Genomic DNA, 18822 nt, shown 5'->3' with positions numbered 1-18822 from the left:
GATAGGGGATAGAAGTTCCTGAGGAATGGAAGAAGATAGCGGAGGGCCTGACATCCCCTTCTGGATTAGAGGTGCCAAGACCTCCGAAAAATGAAATGGTGGCACAGGTGCCAGGGGAGCTCTAGAGCTCTTTGTAAACTACCTGGAAATTCTCACGCCCGTGGTAATTTCGCCTTGAACCTTTCTTAATGGGGCAGTCGTCCTTGGCCAGGGAAGCGGAGGGCCTGAGACTGGAGGGCGGCACGGAGTGCCACCTGGGCCTGCTGCTGTGACAGCTGACGCAGGAGGTTTCCGTGCTGGTTCTACCATGATCCGTCGCAGCTCTTGTAGTTCATGAGCCAAGTAAGATATGGCAGAATCCTGACTTGCAATTGCAGAGAGGAGGCAGTTGGGGGCGGCGTGAGCGGCTCGCAGGTATCAATGGCCAGCTCAGGCATGGGTTGCGAGGCCGCACCTTTAGGCGAACTTCCGCTGTGGTCGAGAGGAACCGTCTCTCTTACCGACGCTGGTAGCGGTGCCAGGACGGGGGAACAGAGGGGGTCCTGATTTGAATGTCTTGAATGGAGATCGGGGTAGTGCTCTGGCACTGGCACGAGGGCAGAGTCAGGCACTATAAGAGGTTTCTTGTGCTCGTCGGTCAGGACGGACGAAGCTTGGCACTGCTCAGTGCATTCAAGTGGCACCGGCAGGAATTTGGCATCTCCAGGAGGGAGATCTGATTGGGGCCCTGGCACTGCTGAAAGGGCGTGGTAGGCAACGAGGGCCTTTCTGCCCAGGAATTTAGTGAGAACAAGGGAGAGTTCCACGGGGGAGAGATCGCAGCACTACAGGACTCGTTCGGCCCTTTCAAGCCATACTTTAGGTTTGGACTCCGTCCAATTTGGCATGAACGAGTGAGCTTGGCTGAGGGCACTCATTCCCGCCGCAGGAGGTGGGGTGGCATTCTGTCGTTCTAACACCTGGAGCTCATAGGCACGCTGTCGCTCTCGATCCTCCCGTTCTCTCTCTCTCTCTCCTGCCGTTCCTTCTCCCGTTCTTGACATTCTAAGTCTTCTCATCTCTCTTGGGCAATGCTTTCTCTCTCCTTCTCCGCACGTTCTTTCTTCTCTTGTTCCTCTTGGGCAATTCTTTATCTCTCTCTCTCCTGCCGTTCTGTCTCTCTCTCTCCGCCTGTTCTTTCTCCTCTTGTTTCTGTTGGGCAATTCTTTCTCTCTCTCTCTCTCCTGCCGTTCTCTCTCTCTCTCCGCCTTGGCATCGTCCACTCACTCTTGAACCCATTCTCTAAGAGCTTGCCCTGATAGTCCCATGTCCTTTCCAGCGGACATGTAGACCTTGAAGTCCTCGTTTTGTTGGGCTCTGGTATTAACCATCTTGAAGTAACGGTTATACAGACTGGACTTTCTAATGAATCAAATACGTCTGAAAAGACTCAATTGCAGGAATCTGAAACACTCAGTTGTTCAGACTGCAAGGGAATGGATCTGTCTGAATAAGACAGTGGATCAGTAAGTCTGAGAAGATTGTTAAAATTTAATATGTCTCGGAAAGACGTGGTTGTTCGTGGCAAACGAATTTTAATATGCGTCTCGGAAGACGTACTTGGATTTTGTCGCACTCGGACTTGGCCGGCTGTAGCGTGAAATTAAGGAGTTGCTCTAACGAACCAGAATGATCAGTCCCGTAAGGGCTTAGATGTGTGTGAAATACACTATATAATGTCTCAAAAGGACTTCATTTTGGGCTTGCCGCAGGAATTAGGAATTCTCGCCATGTGCGATGGAGAATTTTAGTAGGAGTCTCTGAGGACTTGGAATTTGGAGGAATTCTCGCCACGTGCGACGTAGAATTTTAGCAAGAGTCTCTGAGGACTTGGAGTTTGGAGGAATTCTCGCCACGTGCGACATAGAATTTTTGTAGGAGTCTCTGAGGACTTGGAATTTGGAGGAATTCTCGCCACGTGCGACGTAGAATTTTAGTAGGAGTCCCTGAGGACTTGGAATTTCGAGGAATTCTCGCCACATGCGACATAGAATTTTAGTAGGAGTCTCTGAGGACTTGGAATTTGGAGGAATTCTCGCAACATCCGACGTAGAATTTTAGTAAGAGTATCCAAGGACTTGGAATTTGAAGGAATTCTCGCCGTGTGCGACGTAGAATTTTATTTGGTTTGCCCGTAGGACTTGGAAATACGATTCGTCCCTTAGGACTTAGAAATTACTAACGGGAGAACCCAAAGGAAAATGTTTGCTGAGAAATGAATGAAAAAAAAAGGCTACACACGCGGGCATGGGCGAGGGCTGAAGGACGTCTGACCATCACCGGAGTTATTTTTAGATTCTGTCTGAATGAACCCGTCTATTTATAGACCGTCTGGGACTCTGAGGAATTTTCCGGTCGTCTGAGAGGATAACAATAAAAATAACCTAGTAATTTCCCCTAGAAGCGAAGTTCAAATTTCGCGTTCCTAACACCTAGTTCGAGTTTTAATTACACTGAGAGAATTTCAGCAATGCAAGCTGACTTCGTCTTGTCCCACGTGGGAATTTATTCACGCCTAAATAATAATTCGCTAATCTGAAATGTGAAGTAAAATTTATCACAGAGGAATTTCTTTCGCACTATTCCTCGAAGCAAAGAATATGGCAAGGATTTTAACGCAGAGGAATTTCACACTATTCCTCGAAGCAAAGAATGGTTAGCACTGGTTATTTCCTAACTACCTATCCTGAAAGGCATGCATTAATGAATCTAATACAGCGGTTCTTTTCTCTCAGTGAATACATCCATCCCTATTTCTAATTGCTAGGAACAGTCACGATTGTAAAAAGGTTTTGCTAAGATAAACACATTACTTATGTGGAATTTTCAGATCTGCGTGCTGGTTTTACACAAAAGGTTCGTAATTGTCTCGTACCCAGAGTAGGTTTGCTAATTGCTGATTTGGCAGATGCAAGCCCAAGCAAAAGCAGAAATTAAATGGGGGGGATGCAACCGCTAAAACAAGAATCTCAGGCAAAAAGTCGCCATTTTTATGTTTTTCCTGGCAATCTAGTTTGAAATATTCTCTGTGAGACAGGTAGCAAGAATTTCAGATAATTTAGCCTTGTGATTCCGACTTCGTGGGGCCAGGGAAACATAAAACAAGAGGAAAAAGGGGGAATTTCATATGAGCGTAAGGCAAACTTACAGGAGTGTATTTACATAAATAACATTAGTACGGGAAAGAGGAATGCAAGTAGATTATTGATCCTGAAGGGGATTCCTATGGGATGAATGAAACTGGGGGGATTCCAGACACAGTCCAAGAGGATTCCACGATATAGGGTCCCTCTGAAATGAGAGATAGGCCCGCACATTATACGCCAGTAATGAAAATAGACAAAAGAATAATGAATTCGAAGCTGCACTGGGTGTGCCAAGGGACTTCGATGAATTAATAATGACTTAGCACTGCAACACTCGAGGAGAACAGACATTTGACAAGAGATTCGGTCATTATTGGCACTCAAATTAAGTAAATGTTATGAGGAAAAGCGTGACTGAATGGATATCTTTACAGAGCACGTTACCGTAAAGCAGATTTGGTTCCAGCGCAGAAGCAGTCCATGGATGACTTGCGATTTCTGAGTGCGAGTTTTCTTCCATGTGGTAAGGTGCAGGGGCTTCAGTAAAGGTCAAGGCGATGGGAACTTCAAGCTATGCCAAGCAAATGGAGTGGGTCATCAGTCAGGCCAGCAGCCAAGGGAACACGTGGTTGGTGGCCGGAGTGCACAGAGGAAAAGTATGCTTTGAAAGGCCACCTGGTTAGGAGCTAAGGGCATCATTGGGCCAGGGCATGGCAGTGATTGTGGTGTCGACTCTACACCACCTCGTCCAGCGCACGCGTGAGAGCGAACCTGGGTCTCGTTTTCGCTTTTATCTCCTCCTGTGGGGCAGGGGGCACATCCAACACATAGGGAGTTGAGTCATGGTCAGCTGGTCTGAAAAGGAACAGCCAGACAGATTCACTTTTGCCTCGGAAAGGGATTACCTACTTAAAGGGAGTGGCCTACAAACGGTTTTAATCCCTTGTATTCTGACCATGCGAAATATCGATCAGCAGACAGTAAATGAAAAAAAAAAAAAAAGAGGAAGCCATTTGTTAGCGAGTTCTTGCTAATTATAATATATATATATATATATATATATATATATATATATATATATATATATATATATATATATATATATATATATATATATATATATATATATATATATATATATATATATATATATATATATATATATATATATATATATATATATATATATATATATATATATATATATATATATATATAATATATATATATATATATATATATATATATATATATACATATATATATATATATATATATGTATATATATATATATATATATATATATATATATATAATAAAATCACGAGGGCTGTTAAAATGAAACATAAATCTCCTAGTAAAATTGTGAAACCAAAACTAAAAGTTAAAAATTTAAACATTATTTTTACAAAATTTAAAAATATATAGCATTAGAATTAAAGGTAACATTGTATGCAGTAAAATCAAAATAGTAGTAAACAGAGTTATAGAACAAAAGATTAAGCATCGACCTAGAGGATTGACAGCGTTAAAGTGAAAATAAACATAAATGAAAACAACACAAAAAAGACAAATGCAAAATGGGGGGAGGACGCCTGTGAGTTTAATGAAGAAACAAGCTGTCTGATAAAAAGTGATTCAAGAAATAGGATATGTTTTACAATTTTTCGAATGATTTCTGATATTTGAATGTTCTGGGTTGGAAATTCTGCCACCAGTACGAAAACATCTGCCACGATGAGAATCGATATGCACCGAAGTGTTCTACTGTGGATCCCACATACAGTAGGTTCCTGCTTGACGTTCAGGGCAAGTATGCTTAAAAATGTCACCAGAGGAAGTATAAGGAGATAATCGATCTTTAGTTTAAAAGAGTGAACCGAAGGTGACTGGGTTGTTAGGAATAATTTTAGAAAACTTTTTGTGAAATTTTAAGTGATGAGTAAATGGAAAGCATGCGTATAACTTCATTTTTTGGGCTGCGAAAACTTTTGGTTTCGTAACGAAATCTTTGCTTAACAGTTGATATAATTTAATGTACACTCGGCAAGAAAAGTGAAGATACAATTTTTTTAAATCTTCGGACATACAGTATATTACTCAATAATGCGACATCTGGCAACTTTAGAAAGGGGAGGAGCTTCAGTCTTAGTGTGTTGGTTTTTTGCTTGACCTCCTATAACTTTTAATCATATTCTACGATTCTTACATCATTGATACTTAAATGCAGTAGTAAGCTTTACAGTATTCGTTCAAGTAGTAATTTGCAGCGACAGTTCTGAGCAAGATCTAGATAAACAGGTCTAACACTCCCGAGAGGCTATGACGTCACCGACGCCCGTCGCGCCACCAGTACCGTGATCTCTCTTATGAGGCGTATGGAGTTTTTCCGGAAGTTGATAGAATATAAGGTTTTTTTTTTTAGCTAAAAAATAGCTCTTGTGTCTGTAATACATTTTATTTTCAGAGTTTCTAATATACATGATTTACTTTAAGGAATATTCCATAGAAATGTCATTGCATATGCCAATAATTCTATAGCTATACAGTACTTTACCTAACCAACTGATTTCTCTCCCTCTTTCTTTCGTATCTTATCCCACGATTTTTTTCATCTTTTTTCTCGTCTTAGAAGCATCATATTTGTTTATCCTCATAGCCCTATTCAGGTACCTCATTTTGAAGAAAACACTTATCTTTGCAAAAAAATTTAAAAGTTCAGTAGGAACATCTCTTACCGTCATCTGCAACTCAGATGCCAGCTTTTTGACACAATCCTTTCCTTCCCTGAGCGTGTCACCATGGATGGCCTTAAAGACTTGCCTCATTAATTTTAATTGTCCCATGAATTTTTGTGATGGAACATGCAAATTTCCCCTATTCACAAAGTCTATCCATTTTTTCCCAGGGTCAGTGTTGCAGGCTTTCTCCCTATTTCAGGATACTTGTTGACAAATTTTTGCACGATATACCCTCCTATATAGCATAAAGACTCTTCCTCAATAACATCATGGGGTTTATTTGATAAGCTGGTTATATCAGAAAATTCTAAACTGATCCCTGCATCGTTATTTTCAGTTTCAATGTCGATATTTTTGAACAAAATGCTGGTTATGCAGAGTTCTAATGCTAACTCTCGTTCATTTTCATCATCATTCGAAGGCACTTTATTCCTAACTAACGTTTCACCAGGTATGCAGAGAGAATCGTCATTTTCTGAGAATGAGTTAGTCTTATAACTAAAGAGTTTTGTTTCCTTCCCCAGTAAAAATGATCTGAGTCGATACTTGAAACTCAAAGTATTGGGGTACTCATGAGGACCATGCATCTGCCTAATTAATCCAAAAAAATGTTCCAAGCAGTCTTGATTGATCCTTCAGGTCATTATATAATCTAGACCAAATAAGCTGCTCAACATATCAAACAGTCCAATCAAAGATTTGCTACAAAGAATAATACCTTTCTGAAAGCCTAAATAACGACTTGCATGACCTTTCACTCTCATAGTTCTCATCATGTGTTCCATCCTACCCAAAAAGGTCTTTCTGATAGTCTATATCCACACCATAGGCATTTCTTGATTTTACATCCCCATACATTTCACTGGAATTCATCAAGTCAAACCAGTCATTTGCTAAATCTATGAACTCAGCTGTCACCAACCAGTTCTGGGATGAAATTAAACCTTTCTCTCCTAGAAACTTTACAGCATTAGCACATGTTTTGGACATTAACTGAGCTGCATATTTTACACGTTGCTTTTGAGTTCCTGACACATTAAGGTGATTTGGAGTCAGTTTTGGTGTTAAAGTGTATTCATTTTCTGTTTTATTCAACATTTCTCTTATAGAAGCAGATGAAATAAAGTCTCCTCTATCTGTGTAAAACCCACGCTCCAAAAAATTATTTCTTATCAACTTAATCATGTGAGGCGCATCAGCAAATACAAACACACTCTGATCTGCACACGGATTTTTAAAAGAAACTTGACCCCTGTATGGGATCTATCCCTAGTTTTTTCCAGATTCTTAAATTGTTTGGTCCTAAATCATGCACCAGAGCTACAACATTAAATCCTACTTTCTCAATATAAGCTATCAAGTCAAGAAGTATATTTTGTACATCAAAAATTTTCAAAACTATAAAAAAATTGGTTGTTTCCATTTATCTACTAGGCCTCTCAACATTATAACAAGAACCCTGTTTGTGGCTTATAAAGTTCATCTAATCTTTTATCATATACCCACTCACTAGTGATGCTCATTTTCGTCTACTGACATGACAGCAAGTTTTTCAGGGGCTCATTGTTTTAGACTTCGAATTCATCAAGGCTAGACGGAATGCAAAATACCAGGCTCACATTCGAATGCCTTTGCCCTGTTACTTAAGCAACTCTCACTGGGCAATGACAACCCAACAACTGTCCTTAAATACTTATAACACTTTGAACTTAGGCTTCTCAAAGTTAGGGCAGAGGAAATATCATTGTCTGTCCAAGTGACTCTTTTGAGTGACTAAAGCCTGAATTTGTGTCTTGCTTAAGATTGGCATTAAAGCATGCTCTAGCTGTTTTTCAACATTCAATTGAAGTAATTCCCTCAATTCTTTATTCGCTTTTTCAAGAGCTTTGATCCGTTGATTCAACTTTTTTTATTTCGTCTTGTAATTCTTGACGTGATACTCCTCATCTTCAGAATAGCCATTTTCTCCAGGAACTGAAGTTTCATCTGTATGAGCGTACAGCATTTCTTCAACATTTCTTTTCCTGCTACGTCCTCTAGCCCGATCTTCTCTTGTAGACGATGTTGGTATTGAACCTGCCATGGCAAACATACCTTTAATTGCACATTGTCTGTACCTTTCTATTGTACAATGCACAAACATTGATAAAAACAAGAGTGCAGAAATATTAAAGAATGCATCAATACTGCAGAAATTTTGAAGTCCTATACAAGCCTAACGGTGCCAAATACTTGTTTGTTATCACATCTGTAAATATGATGATTAGTATACAAATTTCAGCTTACCTTTATATAATGCCTTTGATGGCACAGCATTACATTTGAGGGTCTTCCTACAAGTGTTAAGGAGCCTTGCTTTTAGGTCATCTTCATAATCATCATCATTGAAATGAGCTGAACAAATGACAGCATGCGTCGTGTTGATGTGATCAGCACGGTGACAGGCATGAAGCCATTTATTTTTAAATTTACTGTCTTTAGGAAATTTAAAAAAGCTTATACCCTGCCCTTTAGTGTTATCCTTACGGTTATTACAACCGTAAACTGAGCAATTATTGGGCATTGGAAACCAAGAATCTTTTTGCTTCCGCTTGCAATCTCAAACTATAGCCGACTGACACGGCTGACTTAACAAAGGCGAAGCAGACAACACAGAGGGAAGACGGGCGCCAGTGACGTCATTTTTCCCACCGCTCATGAGTGTTAGACCTGTTTATATAGATCTTGGTTCTGAGCAAAATAAACATTTTTCGACGTAACCTACCAATTAACCTTATACAAATGAATTTATGACACCACAATGAACGGAATGCTTGCATAATCGGAAACGCGATCTTCCATAGTGAAATCAAGAGTTAAATTTGAGCAACGTGGGGAACAATAAAGGAACGAATGCAATGTTACGATGAGAGAGAGAGAGAGAGAGAGAGAGAGAGAGAGAGAGAGAGAGAGAGAGTTGCTGTTGTGTAATCCTAGGCCTATATGTACAGCTAATCATTTCATTATTTTTTTTTTTAGAGATTGAGCGATACTACTGTATATTTGTATAGTATGTTTTAGCGATGGAGAGAGAGAGAGAGAGAGAGAGAGAGAGAGAGAGAGAGAGAGAGAGAGAAACTATGGCAATGCAGAGAGAACGGGCAACGTCAAGAAACATCCAGTTACTTGCGTTTTCCCGCTGAAGTGCTCCAGACATCATAGAGAACGCTCTTGCAGATTTAAATAGATTTGGTCAACTTACCGTAGCTGTCGCAACATTTACTGCCATTAATTCCAGCTGACTTTTAACACCGTGAAATACAAATATGAATGTGTGAAAATTAAAGAAATTATCACTACCTCGTATGATGATGCAATAATAAGCCTGTCCATAACGGAAAACGAGTAAATATTGCCGTTCTGATAAAGAGTACTACACCGAGATATCTGAGAAATTCTGATTACTTCGGACATGCATGGTGTTTTTAAGTATCTGAACGTTTTTGTTTTGCAGATTTAACATATATGATATAATTTGCATTTTATTTTCATATTCTAGAGTAAATTTACCGAGATTATGTGTTTTCTGTAAGAAAAAAATTAAAATTCGATGAACGAAATCAAAAGAAAACTGTATCTTCACTTTTCTTGCCGAGTGTACACCAGCTTAGCAGGAAAACAGTTGTTATTAAACAACTCAGTTGAAAATATAATTTTATTATGGAAGAGGCTCCAGTTCGACGTAATGCCGAGTGATCCGTCGAAAAAGGTAAAAATCGAACTGGATTTCAAATTAGCAAAACATGCTTTATATATATATATATATATATATATATATATATATATATATATATATATATATATATATATATATATATATATATATATATATATATATATATATATATATATATACTTAATTAATAGACAGATAAGGATGTATATGTTATGATAGGCTATACAACGTGGCTGCAGAGCTGTGAAGACTATAAAATGAACACGGGAGCTATGATTGGTGTATGGGGTGGGTAATGCTTGTATATGATTGTGTTACTGATGATACTGTTTTAGGGTGTGAGAGGCTACTGTTGAATGTTAAAAAAGTACATATAAACGCAGATGACGGAATGAGGGTCCAATGTGAATGGTGAAGAATGGAAGAGGCTGACTCGTACAGGTATTTCAGAGTAAATGCTAAGAATTATTTTAGTGAGAGAGATGCGGTACCACAGAATAAGTGAGCCACTGGAATATGTAATAGGATTGCTAAGTTTCCTCTGTGAAAGAAAATTGTGAATGTAAGAGACAGACGCGAGGAATGAGGTAGAGGCGGTAAATGAATTGCTTGTACAATAAAACTGGAGTACAAAGACCTTTAATGATGAGAAATATATGGAAAATATTAAGATTAGGTGAAAAAAGGATTACCGTTCCGCGTTGTTGTGATCACAGAGTGAATGAAAGACGTAGATTAGAGACACCTGTGCATAATTCGTGGCTCTTACTGTATTTTATATCATTTTTTTTTCAGCAGTCTTCGGCTAAAACGACTTGTTAGTCTCATTTGTAAACTGGATTGGATGAAGGTGATTTTAATTCGTTATTGTTAAGTGAAAAGAACAGTAAAACAGAAAAACAAAAAGCCCCTTTTTAAATCCAGAAATTTACAAATCGCAATGATGAAAATAGCCGTCTGTACTGATATTTATCGCCATTTACATTATTACTGTTTCATGTTTTTGAGTCGGAACCGACGACCAGAGATTTAATTTCTTTTACGTAAACGAATAAACATTTCCACTGATTGTTGTTTCTTTACTCTACACTAATGTAAACTGAATCTCTAAATTGAAAGTCAGATTTTATAATGATTTTAAACATTTCTTTCCAAAAATATAGGCTATATGTGAGAATTATGTGAGAATTCTTAAAACTATTGCTTTGCTAGGCTTATTTTCCATCTTTCTTCAGGTAACATCTCGAAGATTATCATAAAAACTGGAAGTGTAAAATCAAATTGAAAATGCAATATTTATACGGAATCCTCGGCGACAGGTAATCACACTCGCTGCGAATGTTGCCATCGTTTGGAAAAATATGTTACGTTTGCCATACTTATAAAACAGGAATTTTCTTTTAACGCACAATTCGCGCGACGGTCGGGTCCCGTCACTAGTAACTGTTCTCGGTGTATAATTAGGTTTTTGCCAAGCGGTGACTTTTTTGCTAATACGTCGTGCTTCAAAAAAATTCAGTTGCCAATTTGGCTGCTGTTAGATGTAGCCCTGACAGATATTACGCCACAGCAGTATTTAGGTTTGGGCTGATAAAGCTCTCAGTGGCTGCAGATATTTCACATACATGGGGCACTATGAGCACATAAAACATCTTAATTCCCAATTATTCGTTTGTACTTATATTTCCTGACGTCAACTGATGTGTTGGTAGAACTTGAGCATTCTGTTCCCAAGTCTCCAGCAGCAGAAGTGTAGTGATTATCATTGTTTGGAATGGATAGCAAAGTGACTGAGAAGTGAAATCCAACTCTGAGTTAACCAACACAGATTGATTTTGTAGGAGTGCTCTTCAGAGAAATGGATTATGTACCCGGTTCATGAACATTTATGCTTCCCTTAGTGATATAATATAATTGCTTCTAAGTCATAAGCCCCAATAATTGAATTTTGAGTTCTTCATATACTGAACAAACTGAAATATACAATCAAGTGCCGGCTTTGGGGAATAACGTGGATATGAACAAGTAAGGGAGAATTTATGTTTACAGGCAGCAGTTGTTCCAAGTTTAATTGGAATCAAGCTGAATTTCCTGGCTACAGAGGGATCAACATATAAAGCCTCTTAACCTCGTTTTCCTTCGAATATTTCGAAAATAAGTTTTTAGCTTTCATTTAAAACCGTGTGGTGTAGATTTATGTCACTCAGTTTCATGCTAACTGTCACTTAAGCAAAAAAGTTTTGAGATTTTGAATTTTCAGCGCTTAGTGCACTTAGCGGTACTCTAGTTTAGAATATTAGAAAACGTTTCGGTACTAAATGGTCCAAAGGTTGACGTATGAAGAAAGAAATATTTTTTTATCTATAACTGCTAAATGAACTTTAGCTCGAAAAGTGAGATTGGTTCAAGTATTTGAGAATTGATGAAGAAACATCTAAACTTGATGTTATTAGACCACTGATTAAGAAAAATGATAATTGTACTATAAAGAGGAAGCACCACACAATATGTGCTAGCGTCAGGCTTAATTGGGATCAGCACCTTTTTACCTTGTATCCTAAAAGCTGCTCTTGAATTTAATTTCTCAGCTACCGAATCTCGTTTTTTTTTTTTTTTTTTTGACATCTAGCTCAGTTTTGCACAAGAATATCGTATGCTGCACCCCGCGTTCATTAGAACTTTTATATTAAGCATAATTCAGCAAGGCTTCACGAACCAAATTCTTTAAAACCTACCGAACCCTTTCACCTGAAATCCCCTTCTACCGTTATTTTTATTTTTACTTTTTTCCAGATGCCAAACCAAAGGAAATATCCAGTCCCTACACAGCAACCTTGGATTTGCATTTTTTGGATCACTGTATTCTGGACTTTTTATCAAGGTTCACAAGGTGAATTCGAAAACAGTGTAAATTGCAGTCATTTTCCTTTATATAAAGACTTTTCTAAAGCATCAACCATCCGTTTATAATACTTCTTGTAGACTGTTACAGTGTGATGTTCGATCCATATCTGTATGAGCCATATTCTCTACCCACGCCATTTTATTGCCACACACCTGACACAAGTGAACATAGTATCTCATTTCCAGTTTCCTTCTACCTAGTCACATGAAGAGACCTCTTGTGCTTATGGAATACAGTGCAAGAACTCGGATACCAAAGGAGTGGAGGATGGACTGAATTTTCCCCTGTGACAATTCTGAATGTCTTAATTGTGAGAGGTGACTTCACTGAAGAAATACTGAGTTACCACGGTCTTGCGTTCCTTCCCCCTCCCCCCGCTCCCCCTGCTAAAAAAAATCCATTGGTAATTCTTTAAACATAACTCCAAAGTTTCCTTTGGTGAACAATACCTTTATCAATCCTATCCTCAAGTTACCCAGCCTTTCACATTTTGTACTAAAGGTAACAAAATTGATCAATGAACAGTCCATTTTATACCTCTAGAAAGAGGGCCTGGCACAAACAGAGCAAACGGATAGTCAGTTTACAGTTAGGAAGGGAAATGTGAATGCATTCATCACCACCTTCTAGATGAGATTTCAGCTGCATAGTAACCATGATGTTATTATCCAATCCTATACATAGTTACAGTGAAATATCCTTGGTTAGTGTCCGGAATTATTTATGCTGAGCCTACATTCAACAACCTCGAGATAAAGACAGTTTTTTTTTATATAATTCCGTTTAACTAAATAATTTAATAACATGCTATTTTGTTACCAAATATCTCTGACTGAAAGGAGAATCGAGCAGGTTCTCAAAAACTCTCGCTATGTGTTGTTAAACACATATTTTACCTTTACATCACTAGATTTATCTCATCATCCGAGATGTTTAGCTTTGAAGACGAAAAAGCCAAAACAGAACGAGATCCCAAGCAAGGAGGTTAGCCCCCTCCTCAGCCTGTGCAGAAAACTAAACAGTTAACTGCAATCGGCTTGCGAGAGATTTGTAGTCTCTGGATGTCGTTCTTAGTCACTTATAATTCTTTAATTAATACGCAAGAAATGTCATAGGTACTAAAGGAATCGACAGTGCTTTTAATGATTAATTTTGATATTTGATGCCTGTAAGTAACTTTAAGGGGTATACCCATGAGGTATCCTTTTCTAAGGAACATTTATGATAATGGCGAGGATCATATCGTTCGTAATTCCGTAAGTTAAAAGCAGCAGGAAATGTAATTACATCCATATTAATGTCAACTCCTCTTTGGAATAACACTCTGATGGAGTTGGAAGATAATCACGATATAATTATTGAAGATTATATTTCTAGAAATGAAACGCATGATGACTTGTTGCTCAAACATGTCCGAAAAACAAAAAATACTAACACCAGAATCTGATGAGGTAAAATTCCTTATTCCAGTTTTTTCAAAACAAGTCGATTAGATAAGTAGACTTTTTCAGTTCATCTCTAGAAACATTTCATCATATTAACTTTGCGAGTTCGATATTATTATTATTATTATTATTATTATTATTATTATTATTATTATTATTATTATTATTATTATTATTATTATTATTATTATTATTATTATTATTCAGAATACGAAACCTATTCATATGAAACAATCAAACAAGGGTCAATGACTTGAAATTTCAAGCTTCCAAAGAATACAGCGATCATTTGAAAGATTTATCATAAGGTAATGAAGAAATACAGAAACAAGAGAGCAGTTATTAAATACGAGAAAAAATTAACAAATTAATACACATGCCTTCTCTCTCTCTCTCTCTCTCTCTCTCTCTCTCTCTCTCTCTCTCTCTCTCTCTCTCTCTCTCTCTCTCTCTCTCTCTCTCTCTCTCTCTCTCAAACCAACCACTAAAATATGGATGTAAAACTAAAGAAACCCATCCTATAAAGATAGAATTTATTATGCAAAAATAACAATGAGACAAGCAAATGAAATAATGCATAATAGATATTTAATCCCAATTAAGGTTTATCCCAAAAAGAACAAACTAAACCACTGTAAAGGAACTTAATGTGTGGGAATTTATTCCCGCTTACCACAAAGTCTCCAAGTCTAACAACATTAGTTAAAAAGTCTGTTATTAACACCTCCAATGTCTTTCTGTCACAGTTCCTTTTTAAATTACCATTTCCCACTATGGCCATGTCACACGGATGTCTGTGCAGATGCGTGACCATCTCAATTTAGCCATGTTCCACTGAAACATTCTGCCAAAGAAATGGACCATCTCCATTAAAAATCAAAGTTCACACAGTTTACCAACACACAGAAACACACGAGATAAATATTAAATAATGATAAAAGAATAATCGCTAAAATAATCAAGTCTGTAAAGGTTAGTGATTTTTCTAAGTTTCTACTCACTCTCCAGCGAATAAAATTGTTGCCTTTTACCTGTGCATGACACTGCAGCAGCAACTTCTTTCCATAAACTGAGAATGAAGTCACGATCACGGTGGTTGGGGTCACTGGCATCATAGATAGCAGGGCGCTCCCGAACTAAGTTTATTAGTAGTTCGACCAGCATAATTGCAAATTGCACGTGAGACTCACTATGACTGACATCAAAAATAGGTCCAGCTCTATTTGCGACTTAGAGCGACGTGACGCAGTGTGACGTGATGGGACTCAATGAATTCGGCGTGAACGGTTTCTTTCAAAGGCCCATGCAAATCAGTGTTAAAACTGGGTTGGCGATTCATGGTGCGTCATGAATTATCGGGACTTGACAAGACTCGACTCGATGCGACTCCCTTGGTGTGAATGCAGCCCTACTTTCTGAAAGCCTGTATGCTGAGCCTCGCCCCATGAAACTGCATATCATCTCTCAATGCATCCGACAAAGGTGCTGACAACATAGAAAAACCTTTCACGAATCTATGGAAAAATCCCGCCGTTCCTATGAACAAGCGGACCTGTTTCCAAGTCTTGGGTGTAGGAAAATCCGCAATCACTTTGACCTTTTCGTCATTCACTCGAACACCTCCTTTCAAAATGACATGTCCTAAATATACAATCTGTCTCTTCCAGAAATCACACTTGGCTAGTTAACCTTTAGACCTGCCATTCTAAGCCTCCTAAGGATTTCCCTAAGCACTTCTAAATGTTCCTGTATAGAATCCTTGGTAATTAATATATCATCCATATAAACAAACACATTTTTCCCTAACATCCCGTGCACGACTATTCACTAGCCTCGTAAATGTAATAGGACTACCTGACAAACCAAAAGCATCCGTGTAAATTCATAATGCCCCTTGGGAATTGAAAACACTGTTAACTTTCTACTCTCTTCACTCAACGGCAATTGCAAAACAAATCTGGCAAAAACACCACCGGATACCTTTCTGGAACGATCTTCTCATTTAGTTTTCTAAAATCCACACATACAGGGATTGAACCATTCTTCTTAGGTATCGCCAACAATGGGAAATTAAACGGTGACAAGCTAGGCTTAATTATACCTTCCTCCTCTCACTTATTGACCCCTTGCTCAACCCGCTCCATAATCTTGAAAGCTATCCTAAATGACTGGGCATAAATTGGCTTCATCCCCCTCTCTAAATGCTCCTGATGCTCTAACACACCAGTCAACCCCAATTCATCACCCTTTAGAGCAATAACGTCTGAATATTCAGCTAATATCTCACCTAACCCCTCTATGTATTCTTTATAGTCTGCCTCACCCAAATGATTCCTAACAATTTCCCTTCTAACCTCCATTTCAGCTGATACCTCCTAACTGAATTATTACAGTTTAACAATTCCACCCATGTGACTCCTTTATTTGATACCTTATTTATTGACACTGTACTCACCACTCCTTTTAGTTTCTCACCACCTTCCACCACACACCTGTTTATTCACCTTTAAATCGCTCACCTTAACTTTCACCAGAGCAACCATACCTGGTTCTAAAATTATCCTCCACTAAAACACCTTTATAGTATTCTCTTCCCCTCAAAATTAGACTCACTTTCACCTTGTGACTGATTATCTCCCACAATTTTCACCTTATTCCCACTTACAGATATATTCCCCTCCATTTCCTCAACATCCATATAGGTGATAAAACCCCAACCGTTATACCTCCTTTACTAGGTGTGAGGCTTTGTGCCTGTTTTGTCTGTGGAACGATTGTTCCCTTGTTGAGAGTGCACTCCTTTTCCCGGTGGTGCTTATTTTTTTGGTATACAGAGTTTACGTCTGTTGTCTTCGCTTTGGTAGCGACAGTCAAGTCTGGGTAATCATCGAGTCAGGGTCCAGACAGTATAGCAGCATGGACAGGTAGTTGTTACCTGTTGGCCCTTACAGTGTCGAGGATGTGGAGTTCGACTTCGAGTTCGAGGATGAGTTGATGGCTAACCCTAGTAATCAGTGGAGAGGAGGCATTCCTCTGGGACAGCAATTTGGCTGTCGCATCGACTCTGCGTGAACGTCTTTGTTTCATGGAGATGTTCCTGTTCGCCGTCATGGGCGGTTTTGACGACTTCACGGCAGTTGTTTGGTGGTCATCCTCGACGACCTTTGATGGTCATCCTCTGTGACCCTTGTTTAGTGGTCTTGACATCTCTGGGTAGATGTTTATGTATTGTCTGTAGGAGGCTTGTTAATTATCATTACAGATGTTTATGTATTATCAGTGTAATTGGTACTTATGATAATTTGGTTTATTTGTGCTGCTTTAATGATTTTTCAGTTATTTGGATTTTTGGTTATAATCCATTTGTTAATTGGAACATTATCTGTCCCTTCCTGATCTTATAGAATGTTTTATTTTTAACTAATTTTGCTCATCTTTATTTCCCTTTGGTTGTTTGATAGTTTATTTTTTTATTGAACCAAATCACCCCATTCATCTGTTCCCTACGCAGTTCCTAGAAAAATTTTCAGGTCATCCCAACTCTGGCATTTCTTAAATCCAAAGTTACAACATTGTTTTCCAATATCTCCCACGTCTAGAGCAAGAAATCATGTATTTTCACCATTATTACTTAAAGGCATCAATCTCATCTGTGATTTTCTTTGTATTCAAATGATTTTGAATGCTCTCAGTGGAAATCTCGACCAGCTGTCGCAAAACGCCATTCACCTAGCCCGCAAAAGGCTGAACTGGTGAGGCGAATGTGGTTACTCTATGAACCAAAGTCTTTATCTTAGTGAAAATAAATGACTCATCAGACTCGCCATCAAAATGTTTATTTTCGTGCAGAAACTTCTGAGGCTGTATTTTGTCCCTTTATCTAGTAAAAACAGATTCTTTAAAAACCTTCAGCATAATTTCATCTGACCTCAAAGTTACATAGTAAGTTTTCCAATATCCCGTCTTCAGAGCAAGAAATACATTCAATAACAAAATCTTGAACCACAGCCATGAAAAAATGCATCCTATGAACCAAAACTGTCAAACGCTGTATACAACATTAAAACCTTGCACAATATGCTCTAACAATAACAAAATCCTGACCGAAAAAATACATCCCAACACACAAAAAAAAAAATTAATATCCCAAAAAAAATTAATATCCCCTTAACTGCAATTACTAACAAACCCCACGAAAAAAAGGGAGAAAGAAGAATAAGAACCTCGGAAGCAAAACTCGCCCTCCAACACTCCACAGCCCGCTTAAAAAAAACACACACCATCGGGTACTCATACACACACACACCACACTGCACGTCCCACACAAGAAAAAAACATATTTCAACTCTAAAATAATTCAATAAGAGAGAAAAACAAAAATTACAGAAAGAGAGAAGAGAGAAAAAGAACTAAAATTCAAAGAAACTATAATGGAAATAAAAAAAAATAATTACATTTTCCCCTTCCATCGAATCCTAGCAATTATCGACTCCAAAACTTCACCTAAAAACACAAAAATATACACGTATGTCGCAAACGGCAGAAAAAATGTGTCCCAAGCACGTCCTTCAGCTATCGCTTTTCACAACCCAATGCCTCCCCTTTCACAAGAGCAATTCGCACCAAACAATGCATGCACAAACGTACATTTCCATTTAATACACCCAGAAATCCGGACTAGAACCGGACCTCAGGCTTCTAGAACAATCTATGTTGATGGTGACCTCCACTTCACGTGTCACAGTATCCAGGTGCTATCTGAACAATGTTCAGGTCACAGGTGGTCAATGCTGAATTGCAAAGAATGCGCCTAGCAATGCTGCAGCGAGCGCAATCTCATTAGACACCCAAGTTCTTACACCTGTGAAACCACTGAACCTCGCAAGAATTC

General features: G+C 38.4%; 1 protein-coding gene across 1 annotated transcript; it reads right to left on the bottom strand.

Annotated features, from left to right (window-relative positions):
* Positions 1 to 7775: 7775 nt before the first annotated feature.
* On the bottom strand, positions 7776 to 16629 carry LOC136825231 (uncharacterized). Its single transcript, XM_067081255.1, has 3 exons — positions 16545 to 16629; positions 8153 to 8341; positions 7776 to 7942 (listed from the first exon to the last, which is right to left on the bottom strand). Exons 1-3 carry the CDS (start codon positions 16627 to 16629, stop codon positions 7776 to 7778), a joined length of 441 nt encoding a protein of 146 aa, XP_066937356.1.
* Between the last annotated feature and the right edge of the window lie 2193 nt (positions 16630 to 18822).

The sequence above is a fragment of the Macrobrachium rosenbergii genome, chromosome 37 (genome assembly GCF_040412425.1).
Source record: "Macrobrachium rosenbergii isolate ZJJX-2024 chromosome 37, ASM4041242v1, whole genome shotgun sequence".
NCBI lineage: Eukaryota > Metazoa > Arthropoda > Malacostraca > Decapoda > Palaemonidae > Macrobrachium > Macrobrachium rosenbergii.
The sequence above is the reverse complement of the archived record's forward strand: the minus strand, read 5'-3'. Positions and strand labels throughout refer to the sequence as shown.